The sequence below is a fragment of the Mus pahari genome, chromosome 12, assembly GCF_900095145.1.
Source record: "Mus pahari chromosome 12, PAHARI_EIJ_v1.1, whole genome shotgun sequence".
In the NCBI taxonomy this organism is placed as follows: domain Eukaryota; kingdom Metazoa; phylum Chordata; class Mammalia; order Rodentia; family Muridae; genus Mus; species Mus pahari.
The window spans coordinates 85,700,254-85,720,846 of NC_034601.1; the positions used below are offsets into that span (position 1 = coordinate 85,700,254).

The following is a 20,593-nucleotide window of genomic DNA, read 5'->3' on the forward strand; positions in this document are numbered from 1 at the left end:
CATAAAACATTTTTAAAGATTCATGTGATGTAAAAAGACTATTAAGTAGAGGCAGGTAGTATTGCACACACTTTTAGTCCCAGCATTCGGGATGCAGAGGCAAGCAGATCTCTAAGTCTGAGCCCAGCTTTGTCTACATAGTGAGTTCTAAAACAGCCAGGACTACAAAAACATACACAAAAGCTTATTAATAAATAATGCAGTATTCCTTTCAAAGTCCAGAAGTTTCTGAATCTTATGAAGAAGGTAGATTCTTTAGGACTGATGTGGTGTGGCTTACCAAGAGGTATATAATGGGCTCAAGATCTGCTTGCAGGTCTAGAAGTTAAATACACATGGACACCTCATGTCTGATAGGTTCTTGAATGTGAAGTTAGGACCTAATTCTAGGCCTTCTTAGATATCGTCTAGCTATCATCTTCTGTAAATTTCATAATGTGATTTATATACTTCTTATCATTTTGCCACAAAATGAATCTTATTGTACAATTACTTTGAAAGGAACTAAGTTAAGATTTATTTCTAGTCATTAATTTTTCTCATGAGTATGTTGGGTATAAATATAAAAGGTTATATTTGAAAATGAAATAAAACTGAGCAGAGATGAGTGTCCCTCACACTGGATCCTTGAGTTGTAGGCTAGCCCAGCCTGCATGCTATCCTTTGGCATCCCGAGCTACAGCAGTGCCCTGGATGTCGTTGTAAGTGCTGTTCTGTCCACCTCATTGCTAGCTCTGAGAAGAGCAGAAAGGCAGAAAATGCTCTCCGTTCCTTATGGATGGAAGTAGGACTAATGTAAAGTGAATGAAATAGGTACTAGTGTTTGAGTAGATCTCACCACACCTGCCCAGTCTGTGCAATGTGCCTTGTGTGTGCCTTGAGGACTGAGCATTCGGCATTGGGTAGCCAATCCTTCCACTCCGAGCACTCCTTAGCTGCTTGTAGTGCTTTTTGGAGGTTTCCCCATTCTGTGTGTCACACACACTGGTGGTGTTATTGTTCTGTTGCACTTGCTCTAGAGCATTGATTGGGGCAGCACTCTGTATTCTCATGTATAAATGGTGACAGGAATAGTGCTTTTTTATAAGATTATTACAAAGTGTGCATGCTTAAAATTATTTTCAGTAGATATCTGCAGTTAGTATTGTTTTACTGCTTTGTTATTAAATTGGCTTTGCTATAATAACAACTTTTTCATATAGTAGTAATAGACCCTTTCAGTGGTGTGTGTGTGTGTGTGTGTGTGTGTGTGTGTGTGTGTGTGTGTGTGTAAACTCAAATTGAGGCTGCATTGCATCAGTTCAAAATAGAGACTCTTAAACATAAGTTACTTTTGTGAAACAATTCCAGGAACTTAAAAGGGAAGAAAATTAAAAAAAAAAAACCTAAACAAACAACCCTATTAATTAAACCTAATTAAAGCTTTTTCATTACTTTAAATGCTTATAGCATTAGTTCACATGAAAGAATTGACATGTTTATTACTAGAATTGTCTACTCAACAAATTAAGTTCCCAAGGAATGGGTTTTTGAATTATTTTTTTCCTGTTTATATTTTAAGAAATAAAACATTTGGAAAGTTAATTGAAGTCTTGTTAATTATGAAGATAGTTGAGTTGAGTAGTTACAGTCATTTGTGGTTAGCTCCTGTTATTAAGAAAGATGATCAGGGGTTGGAGAGATGGCTCAGAGGTTAAGAGCACTGACTGCTCTTCTGAAGGTCCTGAGTTCAAATCCCAGCACCCATATGGTGGCTCACAACCATCTGTAATGAGATCGGATGCCCTCTTCTGATGTGTCTGAAAACAGCTACAGTGTACTTACATATATAATAAATAAATAAATACATCTTTTTTTTTTTTTAAAAAAGAAAGATGATCAGTCACTCAGTTGACTGAAGTTACCACTTAGATGGCAAAGTTTTAGGAACTTGAGCATGTGGGGACTGGTGAATGGCTATTAGTAAAGCACCTGCCTTGAAGCACTGGTTTAGTCCTGGCATTCATATAGAAGTGGTGGAGTGAGCTTTTCCCAGTGCTGGGTAGATTGAGACACATGGGGCTCCCTGGGGCCCAAGTACACCCTAACTGATGCACTCCAGGCCAGGCCAGTTGAAAGGAGGCAGATCACACTCTCACCAGAGGCTCTCCCTTGTCTACCACATGTGTATTTGTTCTTTCTATGAAAGGAGCAGGTACTTAGGGAACTTAGACCCATACTTCTTTAGCACCCACAACTGCAGTTTTATAGTCAGCTAGGTTAAGAAGTTGCAGGCTGGTTCAGTGGTTAGGTGTGTTTTTATCTGTCTGCTGGAAACCAGTCAAGCCTTAGAAATAATTCAGAAAAAGAAATTGTCATAGGACTAATTGTAGTAGAGAAGGTATGTGGATCAGTTTCACATGTCTCCAGGATTGTAGATGTACCTATAATTCAACTGTTTGGGGAAATGGACCAAACATAGATATCCAGGCATATTATCTAATTTTATTTATTTGCTCTAGAAGTTGTTTCCCTTAGAATCCATATAAAAGAAATAACTTTGAGAATGTATAGTTTAATACAAATGTGTTTTTTAGACAAATTAAATCAACTTTAATTGATCTTGGTAGAAGGAGCTTTACTAGGTTATGGTAGGATGGATTTGACTACTGGATTATGGTAGTGGGAACTTGACTAGGCTGTGGTAGAGGGTGTCCAATACTGACTGCAGTGTAGTTAAACTGCTAGTCTTTCTGTCTATTTAAGGTGATGCCTGACATTGTCATGTTACAGAGGCGGATGCCCCAAACCTTCCGTGATCCAGCAACTGCTCCTCTGAGAAAACTCTCTGTGGACTTGATCAAAACATACAAGCATATTAATGAGGTAAGAGTATTGATTTGCTATAGTGTCTTTATTTTCAATAGATCAAGGAACAAGTTTTTTTGATGCCCCTTTAGACAACTAAGTGTGTTTTATTTCTAATGATTATCATTGAATTATATTATTCATATACTTCATAATTATTCAAATTATTATTTATAGGACTAATTGTAGTAGAGAAGGTATGTGGTTCAATATCACATGTGTCCAGGATTGTAGATGTACCTATAATTGAACTGCTTGAAGAAACAGGATCTTTTGTAGTTATCCAGGCATATTATCTCCCAATTTCATTATTTGCTCCAGAAGTTCTTTTCCTTAAAATCCAGAGAAAAGAAGTAACTTTGAGAATGTATAATCTATTGTAAGTGTATTTTTTAGAAGGAGCTTTGAATTTTTATGAATATTATAAATTCTAGTAAGTTAATGATTTATAGGTAATTACAACAATAAAAAATGTATTAGCGAGGGAGGGCCACAGATGAGAAAGTTGTGGCTAACTTCCTCTTCAAAGGCATATTTATCACACTGAGCTATTTCTAATGCTTTCCTCAGGATGAAAAAGAGGGACTAATAATTACAAAAAAGTACTTTTGCTTAAATTTAAAGTCCTGACATCATTGAATATTAAGTTAAAAGGACCTGCTTTATTTCATCTAATCAAAAATTCTGTCATGTCTCTTATACTTTTCGAAAAAAGAAAACTATTTCCTTATTTTCAAGACAGGATCTCAATGTGTAGCCTAGGCTGACCTTGAACTCATAGCAGTCCTCCTGCCTCAACCTGCTGAATGCTGGGATTACAGGTACAAGCCACCATGCTTGACTGTGTGTGTTCTTTTATCCATGTCTTTCTATGGTAAGATATTAAAAAAATTATATTGAAAAATACCGAAAAAAGAGTGCACATTGAATTATTTCTCTTGTAACTTGGCTTGTTGCCACTAAATTATTTTCTGGTGTGGTGTTTAGACCTTATCTGCTTCATTGGCATTTGCTTCTGGTCAACTCTAGTTTTATAACTAAGTGTTAAGTGAGGTTTTCCAGAAAAGCACAGAGGATGCTCTGCCTCCCCACTGGAGCCACTGTGCTAGAGAGATGTTGGTGCGTAGAAGCACTCACTGCAGCAGTTGAGTGCCATTCAGCCTGCTGTTTGAGCAGTGTGTCAAGAGAAAGTTAGAAAGCCTCAGTGAGTGCTCCTGAGGTAGATGTATACATACTTGTTTATTTTACCTTGTGATTATCTGGAAGTATCTGGGACATTGTTTCTCACAGCGTGTCAATGTCAGTTTGCTAAAATGTGATGAGTTGTTATCAAACTAAGTTAAACTGTTGTTAATAGCATCTTTGCTGAAGCTCATTTATCAGCAGTCTTGCCACAGTGTATCAAGATACCAGTTTCTTGGAATGTTATTGTTGTCACCCCATTAGCTTTCATAACTAAGCTATAAGAAAAACTTGCTTTTCAATTGACCACAAAGGCTTAAGGGATTGGCAGGGAGGTATGAAGACAGAATAGGTATGGTTTTTATTCTTCATTACATTTTTCTGGACATAGAAATTGGATGATTTTAGTAAAACATCAATTGATTGACATTTAAAAGTTGTATTTTAAAAATCTTTTCCTATAAGATAAAATATCAAATTACCATTACCTGGAGAAGAGGTCAAGAAAGACCTTGAACATTGAGTTCAACTTTGGGGGAATGAAATGTTACTTCTTTTGTTTGGGGGTTCCTTGTGTTTCTAAAATCTGTGTAATCCCACTGTATGCAAGTTATGCCATACACTAACAAAAGTGTAAGTTACTTTGATTCTTCATTAATGGAATACATTAGACCAGTCACTCAGTATCTCTTATTTATAAGTGTACCTGCAGTACAGCACTACATTTCATTATAGACATGTCCCTATTGGTTATGTTTTTGTATTCAGATATCAACTGTTGAAGGTCTTTATTTTGTTTCTCAGTTTTTATTTAAAAAGAATGGTTTATCCATTTCATACTGATTTGTTGGGAATATACTTGTAAAATACATCCTCAATAGTGATTTTACTCACAATTAACTTTGTATATATTTATTACAGGTTTACTATGCAAAAAAGAAGCGAAGACACCAACAGGGCCAGGGGGATGATTCCAGTCATAAGAAGGAGCGGAAGGTTTACAATGATGGTTACGATGATGATAACTATGATTATATTGTAAAAAACGGGGAAAAGTGGATGGATCGGTATGAAATCGACTCCTTAATAGGCAAAGGTTCATTTGGACAGGTAATTTAATGGAGAATGCTGAATTTCATTAATAAAAATTTCTATTTGATCATGATAGTAAATCCTTAGCAGCACACTTGATATTAATACATTTGTGTGAACAGTGTGTATTTAAATATCTAAATGATCATAATTCTCCAGCTATAAAAATTCCAGCAAGCTATTTTTATAAATGTTTCTTTTGCTGCTGACTTCTTACTTTTAGCTAGGAACAAACTGATTACCTTTTTTTTTTGGGGGGGGGGGTCTCTGTAGCCCTGGCTGTCCTGGAACTCACTCTGTAGACCAAGCTGGCCTCGAACTCAGAAATCCACCTGCCTCTGCCTCCCAAGTGCCGGGATTAAAGGCGTGCGCCACCACGCCCGGCTAAACTGACTACTTTTCATTGCTAACAGCTAGCATTACCTCTTTCTCTGGGCTAAGTCTGTCAGTAGTTAATTGTTTTAGATGGATGCCTTCTGCCTACTGAGCCCTCTGAGGCAGCACTGCAAGCTGGGCTCTGGGTTTTACCATGCATCCGGGGTCTCCTTCCTGTCCTCAGAGCACAGCACTGATCTTCCTTTGCATGGGTGATGGCCGTGGGCTTGGCTTTTCTCTTCATTATCTGAACCCAGCGTTTTCCTGTCTTCATCTAAACACAGAGACTCCATGCTCACCCACAAGTGCTCATTTCCTCCTTTGTCTCCATTGGGAAGCAGTCTGCACAGGCCTGGTTCCCTCTTCAGCTTTCTTAGTGTTAGATGGCAGCATGCTGCCACTTCTTGCACTTGTGTAACTCTTTCTGTCTAGCCAGTGCCACCCTGGCCCCCAGTCACTAAGCTGTTGATGTTAGAGGCCTGGTTTGTTGTTATAATTACATGTGATCTAAATGTACTTCTTACTGAGTACAGTGAAGTGGAGGTTAAAGTGACGTTTTCATGAAGCTCCCTTGTGCTGGTGTCGATCAAAAACAAACTGTACAACTGGTGTAGAAACCCAAGATAGACTTACAGTCATGCTCAGCTACACTTGCTCAGTTTGAGGCCCTGGAAGTACTCGAGGCCATGTCAGAAGACAGACGCACACCGATGAGTCTGAATGTGATTACGTGCTAGCCTTGAGAGAAAGCAAAATGTGTTCTTCAGCGAGAGAGGTGATGTGTCACACATAATTGTGCTAAAGGCAAAAGTACATTGTTGGTTCTAGCAGTCATAGACTGAAACTTAGGAGAGGGCTGGAAACACAGAAGCAGCTATGCCCTCACCATTGAGACTTCCAGCACTGTGCAGCCAGACCAGATCCTTAGGGCACTTGTGTTTCTGCTCCTTTCTACACCATGAAGAAGTCTGTCACCTTTTTCTTCTGAGTCAAAGTTTTCATAATATTTTAGTAATCCCTCTTTATCAATTTTTCTTGACTGTCAGAAGTCTTTGCTTTTCTATAAAACCCTTAGCAAAACGCTGTTGAGGCCTGCGTCTTAATGAGGGTTGGGAACCCCTGCCAATGGAAGGACTGCGGTCCCCACTCTGGGAAGTGCTCCAGCACATTTGCTCTAAGTAGGGCCCTCCTCTGCTCCCTCTGCCATGGGAGCTATGGCTGTGCTGCTCACTGTGACCCAGCAGTCCCAGGGCCTGTTCTTTCCTCTCTATCTTAGCCTTCTTATCTCTCTCTTGCTCAGAGCAGAGGAGCACAGTCTGAAAACATGAACACATTTGTGTTGGATTCTGTTTACCTGATATGTTGAGATATGTACTGGTGTATATTCATAGCTAGCTAGGACCTGGCATTCACCATACGGATGCTACCAAATTTATCTAAATTTTTGGTTGGGTGTGTCAAATAAAGGACTTTTCTTACTTCTTTTAGCCATAATTAGTCCTCACTACACATTGAACATTTCCAGAACTACATTTGTTCCATAAACCTTTGGCTACTCACCTGCTGCTCTTACTAAACTGGGCATAGTTGTTACCAAAGTAAAAGAATATCAACACTGTTTGGTTACATGTTTAAAGGCGTAGCTTCTGACATAAAAAAGGCAGCAGGTACAGTGTTCAGAGTTGAGTCAGTTTCCACTCCAACTGTGTAGACCATCATTTCCAGTATATTTGACCTTGAGTGATTGCGACTGGGGAGTAGGCTCCTCTTTGCTGGTTCAGTGGTTATCAGTCTTCACTTCGGGGCCGTTTTAGGTTCTTTTACCTCCAGACTTTTTGAAATGTAGTCATGTATTTAAGACACGGCCTGCCTATTCAGCCTACTGTGATGCCGATGGGTAATTTGTTCGTCAGGTCTAACCTTTGTGTTTGAGTAGAAGAGTTTTAAAACATCTTCTAATTACGACATTCCCTCATAGTACTTTACTGGTAACTTTTTCATAAGCTAATTCTCTTACGTCGTTGTTTTCATATATGAGAATCTAAAATTAGAAAATTATCTGCTTTCTAAGAAATATCAGAACCTTTTTTTTATTCTTATGACTAAATAAAACATTTTCTACATTAAAAGAATAGTTGAGCTAGAAGTGGCAGTAGATAGCAGTAAACCCAGAACTGGATTGACAAAGGCAGGAAGATATGTGACTTTACCTCCAGCCTGGTGTTCATACTGAGTTCTAGGCCACTTAGGGTCAGACAGAGAGATCCTGTCTCAATAATAACAATAAAAACTCCCAATAGCTGAGTAAGTTGTTTTATTTAAAAAGATACACATAGATGCACACATATACATGCATACACACACTTATTACACACACACACACACACACACACTGATTTTAGTAAGAAAAAGTGAAGGTTCAACTTAGCCTTCATCAGCCAGCAGTCATTTTGTTTTCGAGGGAAGAAAACAGTTTCCATTTTGTTAAGTTCTGTGGATAGTTAGAAATACTGCAGGGAGGATACAAGAGGACATTCAATTAAACAAAATGGATTTATCTGCCTTGTGGTAAAGTAGATGATCTGTTGAGAAGCAGCCGCTACAGAAACATCAGAATGCAGTTAGGAGAGAGCGAAGTAGACTTGCAGGATGGAGGAGGGATGTAAACGTGTGAGGTTGTTCCTAGTGAAACTAATGATAACTTGTCTTATTTTGTAGGTTGTGAAAGCTTATGACAGAGTGGAGCAAGAATGGGTCGCCATTAAAATCATCAAGAACAAGAAAGCGTTTCTGAATCAAGCCCAGATAGAAGTTCGGCTGCTTGAGCTCATGAACAAACACGACACTGAAATGAAGTACTACATAGGTAAGGGCTCATCACGATGCCTAGATTTCACTGGACAGTGGGCCTGGCCTGTTGGAGAACATAAGCCGTTTCAGTCTATGGGTGCTTTACCAGGTGAAACCACAGACAACAGTGTCTAGGGGACTCTTTAGTGGTTTCCCACGTCACAGCTCACAGGTGCCCATTGTTTGCTCTCATGTGTCTTTGTCCAGGGAGCCACTGTCAGGTGACTTGCTAGTGCACTGTGAGTGCCTAAGGCTTTTTAAAAACTGTGTCTGAACTTCCTCAACTTTGTTAGTGAGGTATTGGCCTCACTGTAGCCATGCCACATTGAGAGCACACCACAGCACACTCAGCCTATCTCCCCTGCTGCTTTTCCTCTGGTCTTCCCACAGGAAGGTGACCTGAGCCTTAGATTAGTGAAAAATTCCTTTCAGTAGTAAACATAAATGGTCTTGGGGCTCTGTAGCTGGGATCTGCACTTGCTCCTGCAGAGTCCTATCCCAGTTTATTCCATTGTCATGGCATCTTCCCACAGGAAACAAACATCCAGAGAAGTAAGACTATTGGGAACTTTAGAGAGCCAACTGGTTCACAGACAAAACTCCTTCTAATTATGTGTTTCCTACTTTATTTCTGTGTGTGTACATACATACATGTGTACAAGTGTTGTGAGGAGCAACTGTAGTGACTGTGGGGTCAGGGTAGAAAGTGGAGACAGTTCTGCTCCCAGAGTACAGATGCACCAAAGCAGTTCCTGATGACAAGAATTCTTTCTTATTTATAGAGACGCCATTGTTGGAAGTGTGTAGACTGCCTATTAAGCTGACATTAGGACTATTTCATCATGCAAATCATTTCAGAGCCTCTCTTTTATAATAGTGATGCCTACACTAATGACTTCCATTGTCCCTGAAGTTTAGTCCCATTGTACTGTCCTAAACACTTCCAAATAGTGTAAATGAAAAAAACAAAACAAAAACCTGCACTACACACAAATACATTGTTTCCACAGCAAATGTTGAAGGGTTCAATTTTCCACAAATTTTGTGGCCATTTTAATGTTTAGCTGCTGTAATAAATTACTGAGCATTGTTAATATTGAGTGCAGAGTATGTGCGCAAAGAGGAGTAGCAACATTGAAGCTGATAAGTAATGCTCTAATGGGAAATGCAGTATCATAGGTAAAACTGGGTTTCAAGTAATGGGCATCATTAAAAGAAGCCATGAGTCTGTCATGGCTCCCAGAACTGTCTGACTGTAGCCTCAGACAATTCACACTGCACCTTGGTGAGATTTGTATTCCTGTCCAGGGGAGGGAGCTTGAGCCATTTTTCTTTGCCTCCTTGATGTTTTCTCTGACAACTATGGGGGCCATCCTGATGATACTGGGTGTCTGATTTAGTGCAGAGCTAGCGGTTCTGTTGAAGGGGCATCAAAGGATGCCTGAGTTTGTAGTGGTCTCTGGACATGCCTCCTCGCTTTCCCATTCCAGTACCTTCTATTTTGAGTGTCCATGTTCTTGCTTAAAGAATATGGGAGCCGGGCGTGGTGGTGAAAGCCTTTAATCCCAGCACTTGGGAGGCAGAGGCAGGTGGATTTCTGAGTACCAGGACAGCCTGGTCTACAGAGTGAGTTCCAGGACAGCCAGGGCTACACAGAAAAGTCCTGTTCGAAAAAAAACCAAAAAACAAAACAAAACAAAACAAACAAACAAAAAAAGAATATGGGAAGTTCTTAGTAACTCAACAAAACTGAGGGTTCTGTATTGGATGACAACAGCAATAGAAGAACACTAGACACAGCTGTGTTGCTTGACCTGTACCCTAAATTTAAGGTTTCTAATTAATGGTACAATTTAATTTTAGGCAGTTAGTGGATAAAATTTATTCTGGCAACCTTGAGATTTGACTTTTAAAAAACACCTGGCATATAGTGTAACTTATTTTAAGTGGCACAAAAAGTTGTACAAACTGTATTTGTATTTGAATGTGTGTGTGTGTGCCTTCCTTGAGGTTCAGGCCAGGGGAAGGGCTCATTGTTTGTTTGTGTGTTTGTGATTTTGTTTATGGTTACTGTGCCATGGAGTGTCAGAGCTCAGTGCCTTCTCTTTCTTTTTTTTTTTTTTTTTCTTTTTTAAAGATTTATTTATTATTATATATAAGTACAGTGTAGCTGACTTCAGACGCACCAGAAGAGGGCGTCAGATCTCATTACAGGTGGTTGTGAGCCACCATGTGGTTGCTGGGATTTGAACTCAGGACCTCTGGAAGAGCAGTCAGTGCTCTTACCTGCTGAGCCATCTCACCAGCCCGCTCAGTTCCTTCTCATCTGGGTTGAAATCTTTCCAGTCCTTCCCTTACACTCACTTCTTCAGAGGATAATTTCTTTTCTGGAACATTTAGTGACAGTGGTCTGGTTAAAGGTAGTTTCATTTCATTTTATTTATTGGGAGAGATCCTTCCACCTCTCCATTTTTTCAGTATCCATTGAAAAAGATGAGTATCTGTGTTTACGTTTTCTTCAATAATGTTTTTCCTGCAAGTACATTGCAGATTCTCAGTAAATGAGTGGTTAGCGTGAGGGTGCAGACCTGTCACTGCCACTGAAAGGGTGTCCTCAGTTGCTCAGCTTCTTGAGTGACTTCAGAATCACATTGGTGTTTTGATTTCAGTCAGCTTTTGCATTTCTTTTGTGGTTACTGCTTACCAGGAGATTAAAACCCCTACAGGGCCTGTGTCTGTGGAGGTTGAAGGAGCTGTGTTTAGTTTTAAACCTACGAACTATGAAGTGATTAAGAACAGATAATACATTCCTTTAGGCAACTTTTAAAGATGGATTTTTTTTTTCTACTTTGCAGTGTCAAGGAGTGGTGTAGACTTCTATTTGAGCCACTTAGTGCGCTTCTTGTGTGACTTATCCCAACTCTAGATCACTTATAACATGAATGATATCCAAACAGCTACAGAATGTGAGCTGCTCTAGGCAGTCTGTCCAGTACTGTGCCGAGACTCGCTGTATGTATGACCCTCACACAGTGGCTGTTTGAATACTGTCCTATTTTTCTGAAAAGCTCTGTAGAGAAAGCTCTTTTTGAGATACTAAGAGACCGTAGTGAAGAGTCATCTTACCATTGTTAGCCTAACATCAAGCAGACTTACAGGCACTTGCTGGTATGTGGGAGAATGCGTGTGTCTCTGAGTGACTTCATCTGATATTGTTGTATTTGAGCACAGCCTGTGGTTTATTACTGACCTCAGAGAGGACAGAAGCATTGCCACTTTCCTGTGGTTTACCTGTCCTCCACAGGCTTTTCTAAAACTTTTAGTCTTATAGATGATTTTTCCTTTTTCAATTTACTGAATATAATAAATGCATAGGTTATGGATTCCCAAGAGCACAGACTTCACCAAGTCTTCAGGATTTCCAGATACTTGCTATGTTTTCCTAAAACACAAAGGTATGCTGCTGTATGTAGGCAGTAGCCCTTCCACACACAGATTTATACATTCATCAAAGCCAGTGGAAAGGGTTGTTAGATGCAGCGGTGTCATAAGTCAGCCTTAGCAGATGAGGTTTATGAGGTGGTACTTGGTTACCTTATGGGCTTTTTGTTTGTTTGTTGTTTTCTGAGACAGGGTTTCTCTGTGTAGCCCTGGCTCTCTTGGAACTCTCTCTGTAGACCAGGCTGGCCTCAGACTATGAGAGCTCCGTCGGTCTCTATCTTGGAAGTGCTGGGATTAAAGGTGTGTGCCACCACTCAGGGCTGCCTTATACTTTTTTTTTTTTGGATAGACACTGCACTTCTTTAACTTGGAAGAGTGGTTTAGATCCTCTTAGTCAGCAGAAGAATGGGCTGTTACTGTTAGGGGCTGATCTCCAGACTAACCCGCTTTCCACTCTGCACCAAATGGTGAAGTGCTGGGGTTGGAGAACATACCCAAGTATATACCAGTGCTTGTCTTACCAGTGTGTGTAACTTAGGTGAAATTTTCTTTTCTCTTTCAGTGCATTTGAAACGCCACTTTATGTTTCGAAACCATCTCTGTTTAGTGTTTGAAATGCTGTCCTATAATCTCTATGATTTGTTGAGAAACACCAACTTCCGAGGGGTCTCTTTGAACCTAACAAGAAAGTTTGCACAGCAGATGTGCACAGCATTACTTTTTCTTGCGACTCCAGAACTTAGTATCATTCACTGTGACTTAAAGCCTGAGAACATCCTTCTGTGTAACCCCAAACGAAGTGCAATCAAGATTGTTGATTTTGGCAGCTCTTGTCAGTTGGGGCAGAGGGTAAGTATTAATTACTTCAGGACTTGTGACTTAACAGTAGAATTAGGTAGAACAGCATAGCTATTTAGAATGTTATGAATGATGTGTTTACAGTTGGAAGCTGTTAGAAGATGGTTATTCATCTTGAACAGGTAGCTTATGCTTCACATTCTGCTGATGTCTGTTTAAAATCCAGATATCAGTACTTGAATTGGAAGATTTTTAAAAAGTGGATATTTAAAGTTATGTTTAATGCTAAAAAATTTTAAAGAAAGAGATAAAAGAATTAAATATTAGGTGATTTATAGATCTCAAATGGAGCTTTTAATATAAAATTTGAGTAATTCTAACTTAAACTAGGACCTTGACTAGAAATTACTTCTCTTAAGTCACCAAGATAAATGTTCCTTAAACACCAAGAAGCACACACAAATGGTTTTAGTTATCATGGTGCTTACACATAGGTGGTATACCTGTTTGTTTTGATAAATAAGTTTAAGTCTTCTTACCATACCCCACTAAGTTAGAATTGCTATAGATTGAACACATCAGAACTGGTTTTCTTTACACTGTTAAAAACAGACATGTCTATTGTGATTTAATTTATCTGGTTCAGGAAAACAGACTCTTTTGCTATAGTTGGTAGCATTATGTCGTCTATACCAATGGTGTGTTGTACATGTAGACAGAAGCCCTAAGTCTTCTTCCTGAGGAGATCAAGGATACTTCTGTTAGTACTTGATTCATTTTTAATACCTCGTTTCTATTTACATAGAGGTATTGGAATTGTTGTAACCTAACAGTGTAGTGTCACTACTTTTACACTGGCGTACACAGTTCATGCTTTCCAAGCTTGTAAAGCTCCTATCGTGTTCAGCTTGTATCTAGGTGTGTAGTCAGTTTACTTAGCAGACTTAGCTTTTGTCATTTTTGCAAATTATAATAGCAAAGTTATATAATTGTGGAGGTAATTTTTAAATTGAAGGCAAAATGTACAGTTTCAGATGCTGCTGAAAAGCCTAGAGTTGTTCCCAGTTGCCTGAGCAAGCACACTGTGTGTGGAGACACATGCCCCCTGCGACAGCGCTGACAGTAGATTTTTCAGTTAGCAATGTTTCCCATCAATTTAAACCAAATCATATGTTCAGTCCTAACATCAAACTATTATCTCTGTCTAGACAAACTGAGATAACTTACCCTTTTCAGCCATTAAATTTTTAACTGCTGACGTGTATTAGTGTTGCATGTGAACTATTTCTGAGATCCGTGGATGTATTGTACTGAGTCAGAGTCAGAAGGTGGCACGAAGAGAAGTGTATGCATGGGAGAGGGCCCTCAATGATTTGGTTTAAAACCTGCTTGACCAAAAAGTAGGTGATTTCCTTCACCTAGAAACTCTCAGAAACATAGTGTGGTTTGAACACTCTATATCCAAAATGTTTCAGACTAGGGTTTTTGTAGTCTCCATCTTTGCTAGGAATCAAACCCAAGTCTTTACCCATGCTGCTCTTTACCGCTAAGGCATGCCACAGAGCATGCAGGGTAATGACTTGGTTCACTGTTTTTCCTGATTACTGACTGGACTACATGAAAGGGTCTGAATTCTCCACCAACTTTTTGTTTGGTTATTCCTTTGAAATGTTTAGTAGTTTAACCATGTTTATGTTTTCTGTTGCTGTAAGTAGTTTTCTAAACCTAATATTGAATATAACTATAAATAAGGCATATCGGATTAATACTACTTTGAAATATGTTTCAGATATACCAGTATATTCAGAGTCGCTTTTATCGGTCTCCAGAGGTGCTACTGGGAATGCCTTATGACCTTGCTATCGACATGTGGTCCCTTGGATGTATCTTGGTTGAAATGCACACTGGAGAGCCTCTGTTCAGTGGTGCCAATGAGGTAGGTAAAGGGTTGACTCACTCTTGTACTCTGTAGTGACAGTGTCCTCGTAGGAAGACGACTTCTTAAGAGCTTGATAGTTTGTCTAAGGTCAGTTGATCTTATTTTACATTCTTTTAATTTTTCTTTGTCAGTTATGTAATGGTAGGCTTCTGAACTAGTAATTAAGATACTGAATATGTTCCTGAAGGAAAACAGAAAACTAACCAGAAAGTGGCATTTCATAGACATTTTCAGGTCTAAGTACAATAATAGAAAGCTTAACTATGTGGTGAAGAAATGAGGCCACCCTGACTAGTGCTGTGAACCCTGATTAAAATGTAGATGCTGGGATTTAGTCCTTCAAAAGCAGTGCATGGTACAGTCATAGATGCTGCCTGAGTTGTTTGAAATACACTAGAATTCTGGACATTAGAGAGACTGCACATCTGCAGGCTACTTTGTGTTCCTGAGAGATTCTAAAGGTGAAAACAGAGGTTGGAGGGTTTTTGGAAGAGTAAAGGGAACTGTCACCCTTGCTGGCAGCTGAGCTTGTTTGCTTTTTGTGGAAAAGTTGATCATTGAGAATCTTAATCTAAATTTTGAGTTATATGAGAGAAAAGAAAGACCAAATCCTTAACTCTGGATGTTCTGATTTTTGTTAAGTTGAAATTTTTGTAAGTTGTCATGTTATCCAGGCTGGCCCTCAATTCTGGTCCTCAAACTTAATCTTTCAAATAACTGATCACATGCACACCATTTCTAGTCACCATCCTCTTCTACATTTATTTTTAACTTCAGCTCACAAACAAGGTGGAAGTAGCTTCCATATTTGTTTTTATTTGAACTTAAGTAATTGTATCTTATAACTGGTAACTTCCTTAGGATTAAATAGAGAATCATCTGAGATCATCTGAGAATCCAGTGGTTTCCCCATTTTCTCATTGTCAGAGACAAACGTCCTCTTGTATGTTCGGCATTCTCTCTTTGCTTTGTGCCGGGGACTCTGCAGTGCCTCCTCTCCTCTGTTCCCTTTCTTCTGACTCATCACGGTCTTCTCTTGCTGTGGCTCCTTGAACACCAACCACCAGCCCTGCTTGGCCCCTACACTGTTCTTCCTGTCTTGAAGTGCTGGCTCCCAGATGGCACTGCACACTGCTCTTAGTCAGCTTTCCATGGAGCCTTTGTGCCACTTGTGCAACCTTCCCCCAGCCCCTTCTCATCGCCCATGCATGTAGACTCAGTTTTTGTTGTCTCTCTCTGCCCCCTTCAGGTTCTTCATCTTTGAGTTTGACTAAAAATAATTGTTGAAAGAATTGCATATGCATCGGTAGAGAAGTGATTGGTCAAAAACTACTCCAGGCAAATCTTTTCATGTTTAGAATTTATCTGTGAGACAATAGAGTACAAATATCTAAATTTAAGTTTTATTAAACTTGAGATTAGTTACATCTTAATGTTGAAATACAATCTTTAGGTTAATTGAATCTCAGTGTAACTGTTACTGGTGCAAATTGAATCTATCATAGTAGGAATTTTACCTGTCCTAAACATGTTCTGGTCCTTTCCCCGTGTAAGGATTTTCTAAACAGTATAATGTAATGGCTTTTTCTAGTATTTGTAATTATAAGAAACCTAGAAAAGATCTCAAGTATGAAAGAATGTACACAAATTGTTTACAGATATTATTTTTGTTTAAGAGATTTGAACACCTGTGGATTTATGCATCCGTAGGGTTGGGGCTAATCCTGCTCAGAACCAGTTCCTTGAGGAGGCTTGACTATGTTTGTAGTTAGCCTTTTCCAAAACAGGCTCTTCCTTTGTTTACCCTGCTGTATTATGTCAGTAAGCATGGTTTCTAGCCTTATGGTAGTTGCACTGTAGCATGAATGCATAGTTTTCTCTTAAACTGTAATTTAATTAATGTCTGTAAGTTAGTAAGACATTTTTATTGGTTATTTAAAACTTAAAAAACTGAACCTTAAAATTTCCGTTCTATCTCAGTGTTTTCCATTGTATTTGAGGTCCCAAGGTACACTGTGGATTTGTATTCTTATTTGCTGATTCTCTACCTTCCCTTCTGTTGAGTGCTCAAAATGTGAGGGCAAACATGTATTTTATCTGTTGGTTTTAGTGTATCCTCAGCATACACAGTGTATCCATCCTCAGCATACACAGTGTATCCATCCTCAGCATACACAGTGTATCCATCCTCAGCATACACAGTGTATCCATCCTCAGCATACAGTGTATCCATCCTCAGTGTCCACAACACAGCTTTACACAGATATGTGTACTCTATCTAGGAAAGAGTTGACAAGCAGAAGTGGATGAGTGTACAGTTGAAATTACAGGGTTTTTTGTTTGTTTGTTTTTAATACAGGTCGATCAGATGAATAAAATAGTAGAAGTCTTGGGAATCCCACCTGCTCATATTCTTGACCAAGCACCGAAAGCAAGAAAGTTCTTTGAGAAGTTGCCTGATGGCACTTGGAGCTTAAAGAAGACCAAAGATGGAAAACGGGTAAAATGGGGGTGCACTTATTCTTGGTGGGGACTTCCTTCCCCTTTTCTCCCTCCCCCACCACCCTTTTTTCTCTTTTATTTTTTCCTCACCAGAGCTGTTTGTTCATAGTTCCTTTGAATTTTCTTGCTATCTGTATTTTAGTTAGCAATTTTAAGAAAGTATTTTGTACAAAAGTTGACTATGGTTGAGCTGACTGTACTGGGCCAGTGTTTGCTTAATGGTCAGGGTTGTTTGGGTTTCAGTAAAAACAAACAGACTACCTGCCTGTGTTTGGAGACAACTGATGAAGCCCGTATACTTCAATACTGAGTCAGTCTCAGAGCTTGTACATAGAAGCAAAGCCATAGCTGTGGGCCGAAGTTATAATTGTAGTCAGTTATTAAATTTTTTAAGTAGAAAAGATGATTTTTTAATTTAAGCAGTTCAAGATACTTTTTAAAGGATATCAATCAATGATGGAGTCTTCTGACAGATTTCTGATTCCTTGCTCAGTGATCAAGTTAACAGGAATGCAATTGCATTAATTTATTAGAGTAAACGATACAAAATTTGCATCTTGATTTTATATCTCTGCAATTTGCCAGACATCGTCTGGTTTAGTTTGGGCTTTATTAAATAAAAAGAATGTACAGATAACATAATTGGGGTTGGTGCACATTTGTTACCTTATGGTTGTAGTTCTGCATTTTCAACATTTAAGAGCATTTTTTTCCTTTAGTTATATTATCCTGTATTTTAGTGATGCTGCCACCAGGTACCATTTCAGGGAACTCGGGGTGCTGTTTCTTTGTTTTAATTCACATTTACTTAGTTGTAGAGTCTTTCAATGTCTAAAGGTTCTTTTTTTTTTTTTTTTTTTTAAGATTTTTTTATTTATTTATTTAAGATTTATTTATTATATCTAATTACACTGTAGCTGTCTTCAGATGCACCAGAAGAGAGCGTCAGATCTCATTACAGATGGTTGTAAGCCACCATGTGGTTGCTGGAATTTGAACTCAGGACCTTCGGAAGAGCAGTCAGTGCTCTTAACCACTGAGCCATCTCTCCAGTCCTAAAGATTTATTTTTTTATTCATGTGTGTATCTGTATGTATATATGTGCATACCCGAAAGAGACCACAAAGGAGTGTGTCAGGTCCCTTGGGGACTGGAGTAATATGTTAACTACCTAGTGTACATGCTGGAAACCAAACTCCAGTTCTCTTGAAGAGCAGCAAGTACTTTTACCCATCAAGACATCTTTTCAACTGTACTTTCTTTGCTTTCTTTTCTTTTTGTTTGTTTTGTTTTCTAACAGTTTTTTGTAGCCCAGGCTGATTTTAAACTTGCTGTAAAACTGAGGTGCTAGGCAAGAACCTCCCTGTGAACTATAACCCAGCTGCTTGGAGAATAACTATGCGTAGTTATTATCTCCTTTACCTGCTTTGTAGCGTCTTGAGTTCTCCCAAACTCCTTATAATTGTAGGCCACACAATTTCCAGTTCCTAATTATACCTGTGACTACAGTTCTATGTACAGGCTGTGACACCTGCTGAGTCAATATTGAAATGAGGCATACTGGCTTCTCCAGCTGTCTCCCAAGTTTAGACTGATAGTAATCTTTTGAGGGGATGAAAGGTACCTTACTGACACTCTGAGTCTCTCTTTCAACATGCACCTAGTTTATCAGTCACAGCCCATTTTCCTGTTGAACCAAAGCTCAGTGGAAAATTCTCAGGTTTCTTCTACACTGGTGTTCCAGGTAGAGCTGGCCAATCTTGAGTTAGCATTGAGGAATGAGAGCTGCTTTCTATCTTTTGTAGAATAGTCAGTTTCCACTTTGTCTTAAGTGTACGTTCTCCCTCCTCTTAAATGAACATTCATCAACCTAGGTTTCTACATCTCTGTCTTTCCAGAGTGAGATCAAATCAAACTATAATTATTACTGTTTATTGATTATTGGGGGCATTTCAGAAATTAGTAAGTCTTTTTTCTTATTTATTCAAATCTTAACATATACTTACTACCCATTAATTAACTATAAGTACAGTGAGATTTCCCATAGTTGAGCTTAGTGACTGACTTATTTCTCTTTTAGCAAAACTAAAATTTGCAGCAAAAATAAATCGGCAATCAGTTGATCACGCTGCATGGGCAGAAATACAAAAAAAATGCAGACACTGTCATTGACTGTGTAGTTTATTTTCTTAAAAGTTTTAACTTTTTATATTTCAGAAGCCCATATTCAAAGCTTTTAAATATCTGTCTGTCTGTCTGTCTATCTATCTATCTATCTATCTATCTATCTATCTATCTATCTAGTGTATGTGAGTATACCATCAGACACACCAGAAGAGAGGGCTTTGCATACCATTACAGATGGTTGTGAGCCACCATGTAGTTGCTGGGAATTGAACTCAGGACCTCTGAAAGAACAAGTGCTCTTAACTACTGAGCCATCTCTCCAGCCCTCATATTCAAGGTTTTAATGAAATACGTATTGGTTCCTTTTTCTTGTGATAAAAACAACGCGACCAAAGCAGCTTATAAAAGGAATGTTAGTTTGGCTTTAAGGTTCAGAGGAATGTTGTCAGTAATGGCTGGGGCAGCGTGGCAGCAGATGGCAGACAATGGTGGCTGGAGCAGAGAGCGGGGGTGGGGAGCTGGGGGGACTCGGGTAGATCACAACTGGGAATGGCATGTGCCTTTAACCTTGAAGCCTGGCCCCAATAACATAATTTGTCCAACAAGGCCAGTCCTGCTAAATCCACTCAAACATTTCTACCACTTGACCACTTACTCAGACATATGTGTTCACCCAGTGCCTAACACAAGATAAAGAGCATTTCCACCAAGCTTGCTCGGCCTTCCTTTCTGACTCCATTCTGTTCATCTGATTTCCATCGAAAGTGGATGTGATCACCAGCTGCACTTCATAAAAACGATAATCTCTGGTGTCACCACTTTCACGGGTGCCACAAGACACCTGACAAGAGCAGCTGGCAGAGGAGAAGGGACTCAGCTGTTTTTGCAGTATATAGGTGCAGGAGGACGAAGAGCTGGCTGTCCCATCCTTGCTGCCGCTGTCCCACTCCTTGTTTTTCCTTGTGTGCCTGTGCTGCCCACACACTTGGTCCTTTCACCTCAGGTAACAGTGCAGGTCCATGGTGGTTGCTAAGTCCTCTCTAGTTGACAGTGAAGACTTAAGTATCACATTTATTTAATAAAGCAGTGTTTGGGAGATTTTATATTGTTTTGTATCCCAGGACTTAATTTGTTTTATTGCTTCATGGTATTTCATTGAGTATACTGTAAGTTATTATCTGTCAGTGAACTTTTTTGTTTATATCTAGTTAGGGACTAATTGATTAAGGCTAGAAAGAATACCACAGATCTTTTTTTCTAGTGGCATTTTCTGAGAATTGCCAGGGCCTATGTGTGTTTATCATCATTGGGAAAGCTTTTTCAGTGTTTCTGATGTTTTGAGAGGCACCTTACTTAATGCTGGCTGCTACTTGTCAGTACTTTTTCTACCAAGGGAATCATGGTCTCTGGGTGCCAGGGAACTTGTTAGCAAGATATCAT

General features: G+C 39.2%; 1 protein-coding gene across 4 annotated transcripts in view; it reads left to right on the plus strand.

The window, feature by feature from the left end:
* Dyrk1a (dual specificity tyrosine phosphorylation regulated kinase 1A) overlaps positions 1-20,593 on the plus strand; it is a 124,204-nt gene that overhangs the window by 89,759 nt on the left and 13,852 nt on the right. For 2 of the 4 annotated variants that reach the window (XM_021208898.2, XM_021208896.2), the window contains 6 exons: positions 2,773-2,865; positions 4,951-5,139; positions 8,215-8,362; positions 12,350-12,636; positions 14,375-14,521; positions 16,884-17,024. In XM_021208898.2, the coding sequence (XP_021064557.1) occupies positions 2,773-2,865; positions 4,951-5,139; positions 8,215-8,362; positions 12,350-12,636; positions 14,375-14,521; positions 16,884-17,024 (1,005 nt within the window). Of the gene's footprint in view, positions 1-2,745; positions 2,866-4,950; positions 5,140-8,214; positions 8,363-12,349; positions 12,637-14,374; positions 14,522-16,883; positions 17,025-20,593 lie in introns of all 4 variants that reach the window. The other 2 variants (XM_021208895.2, XM_021208897.2) reach the window with 1 other exon arrangement.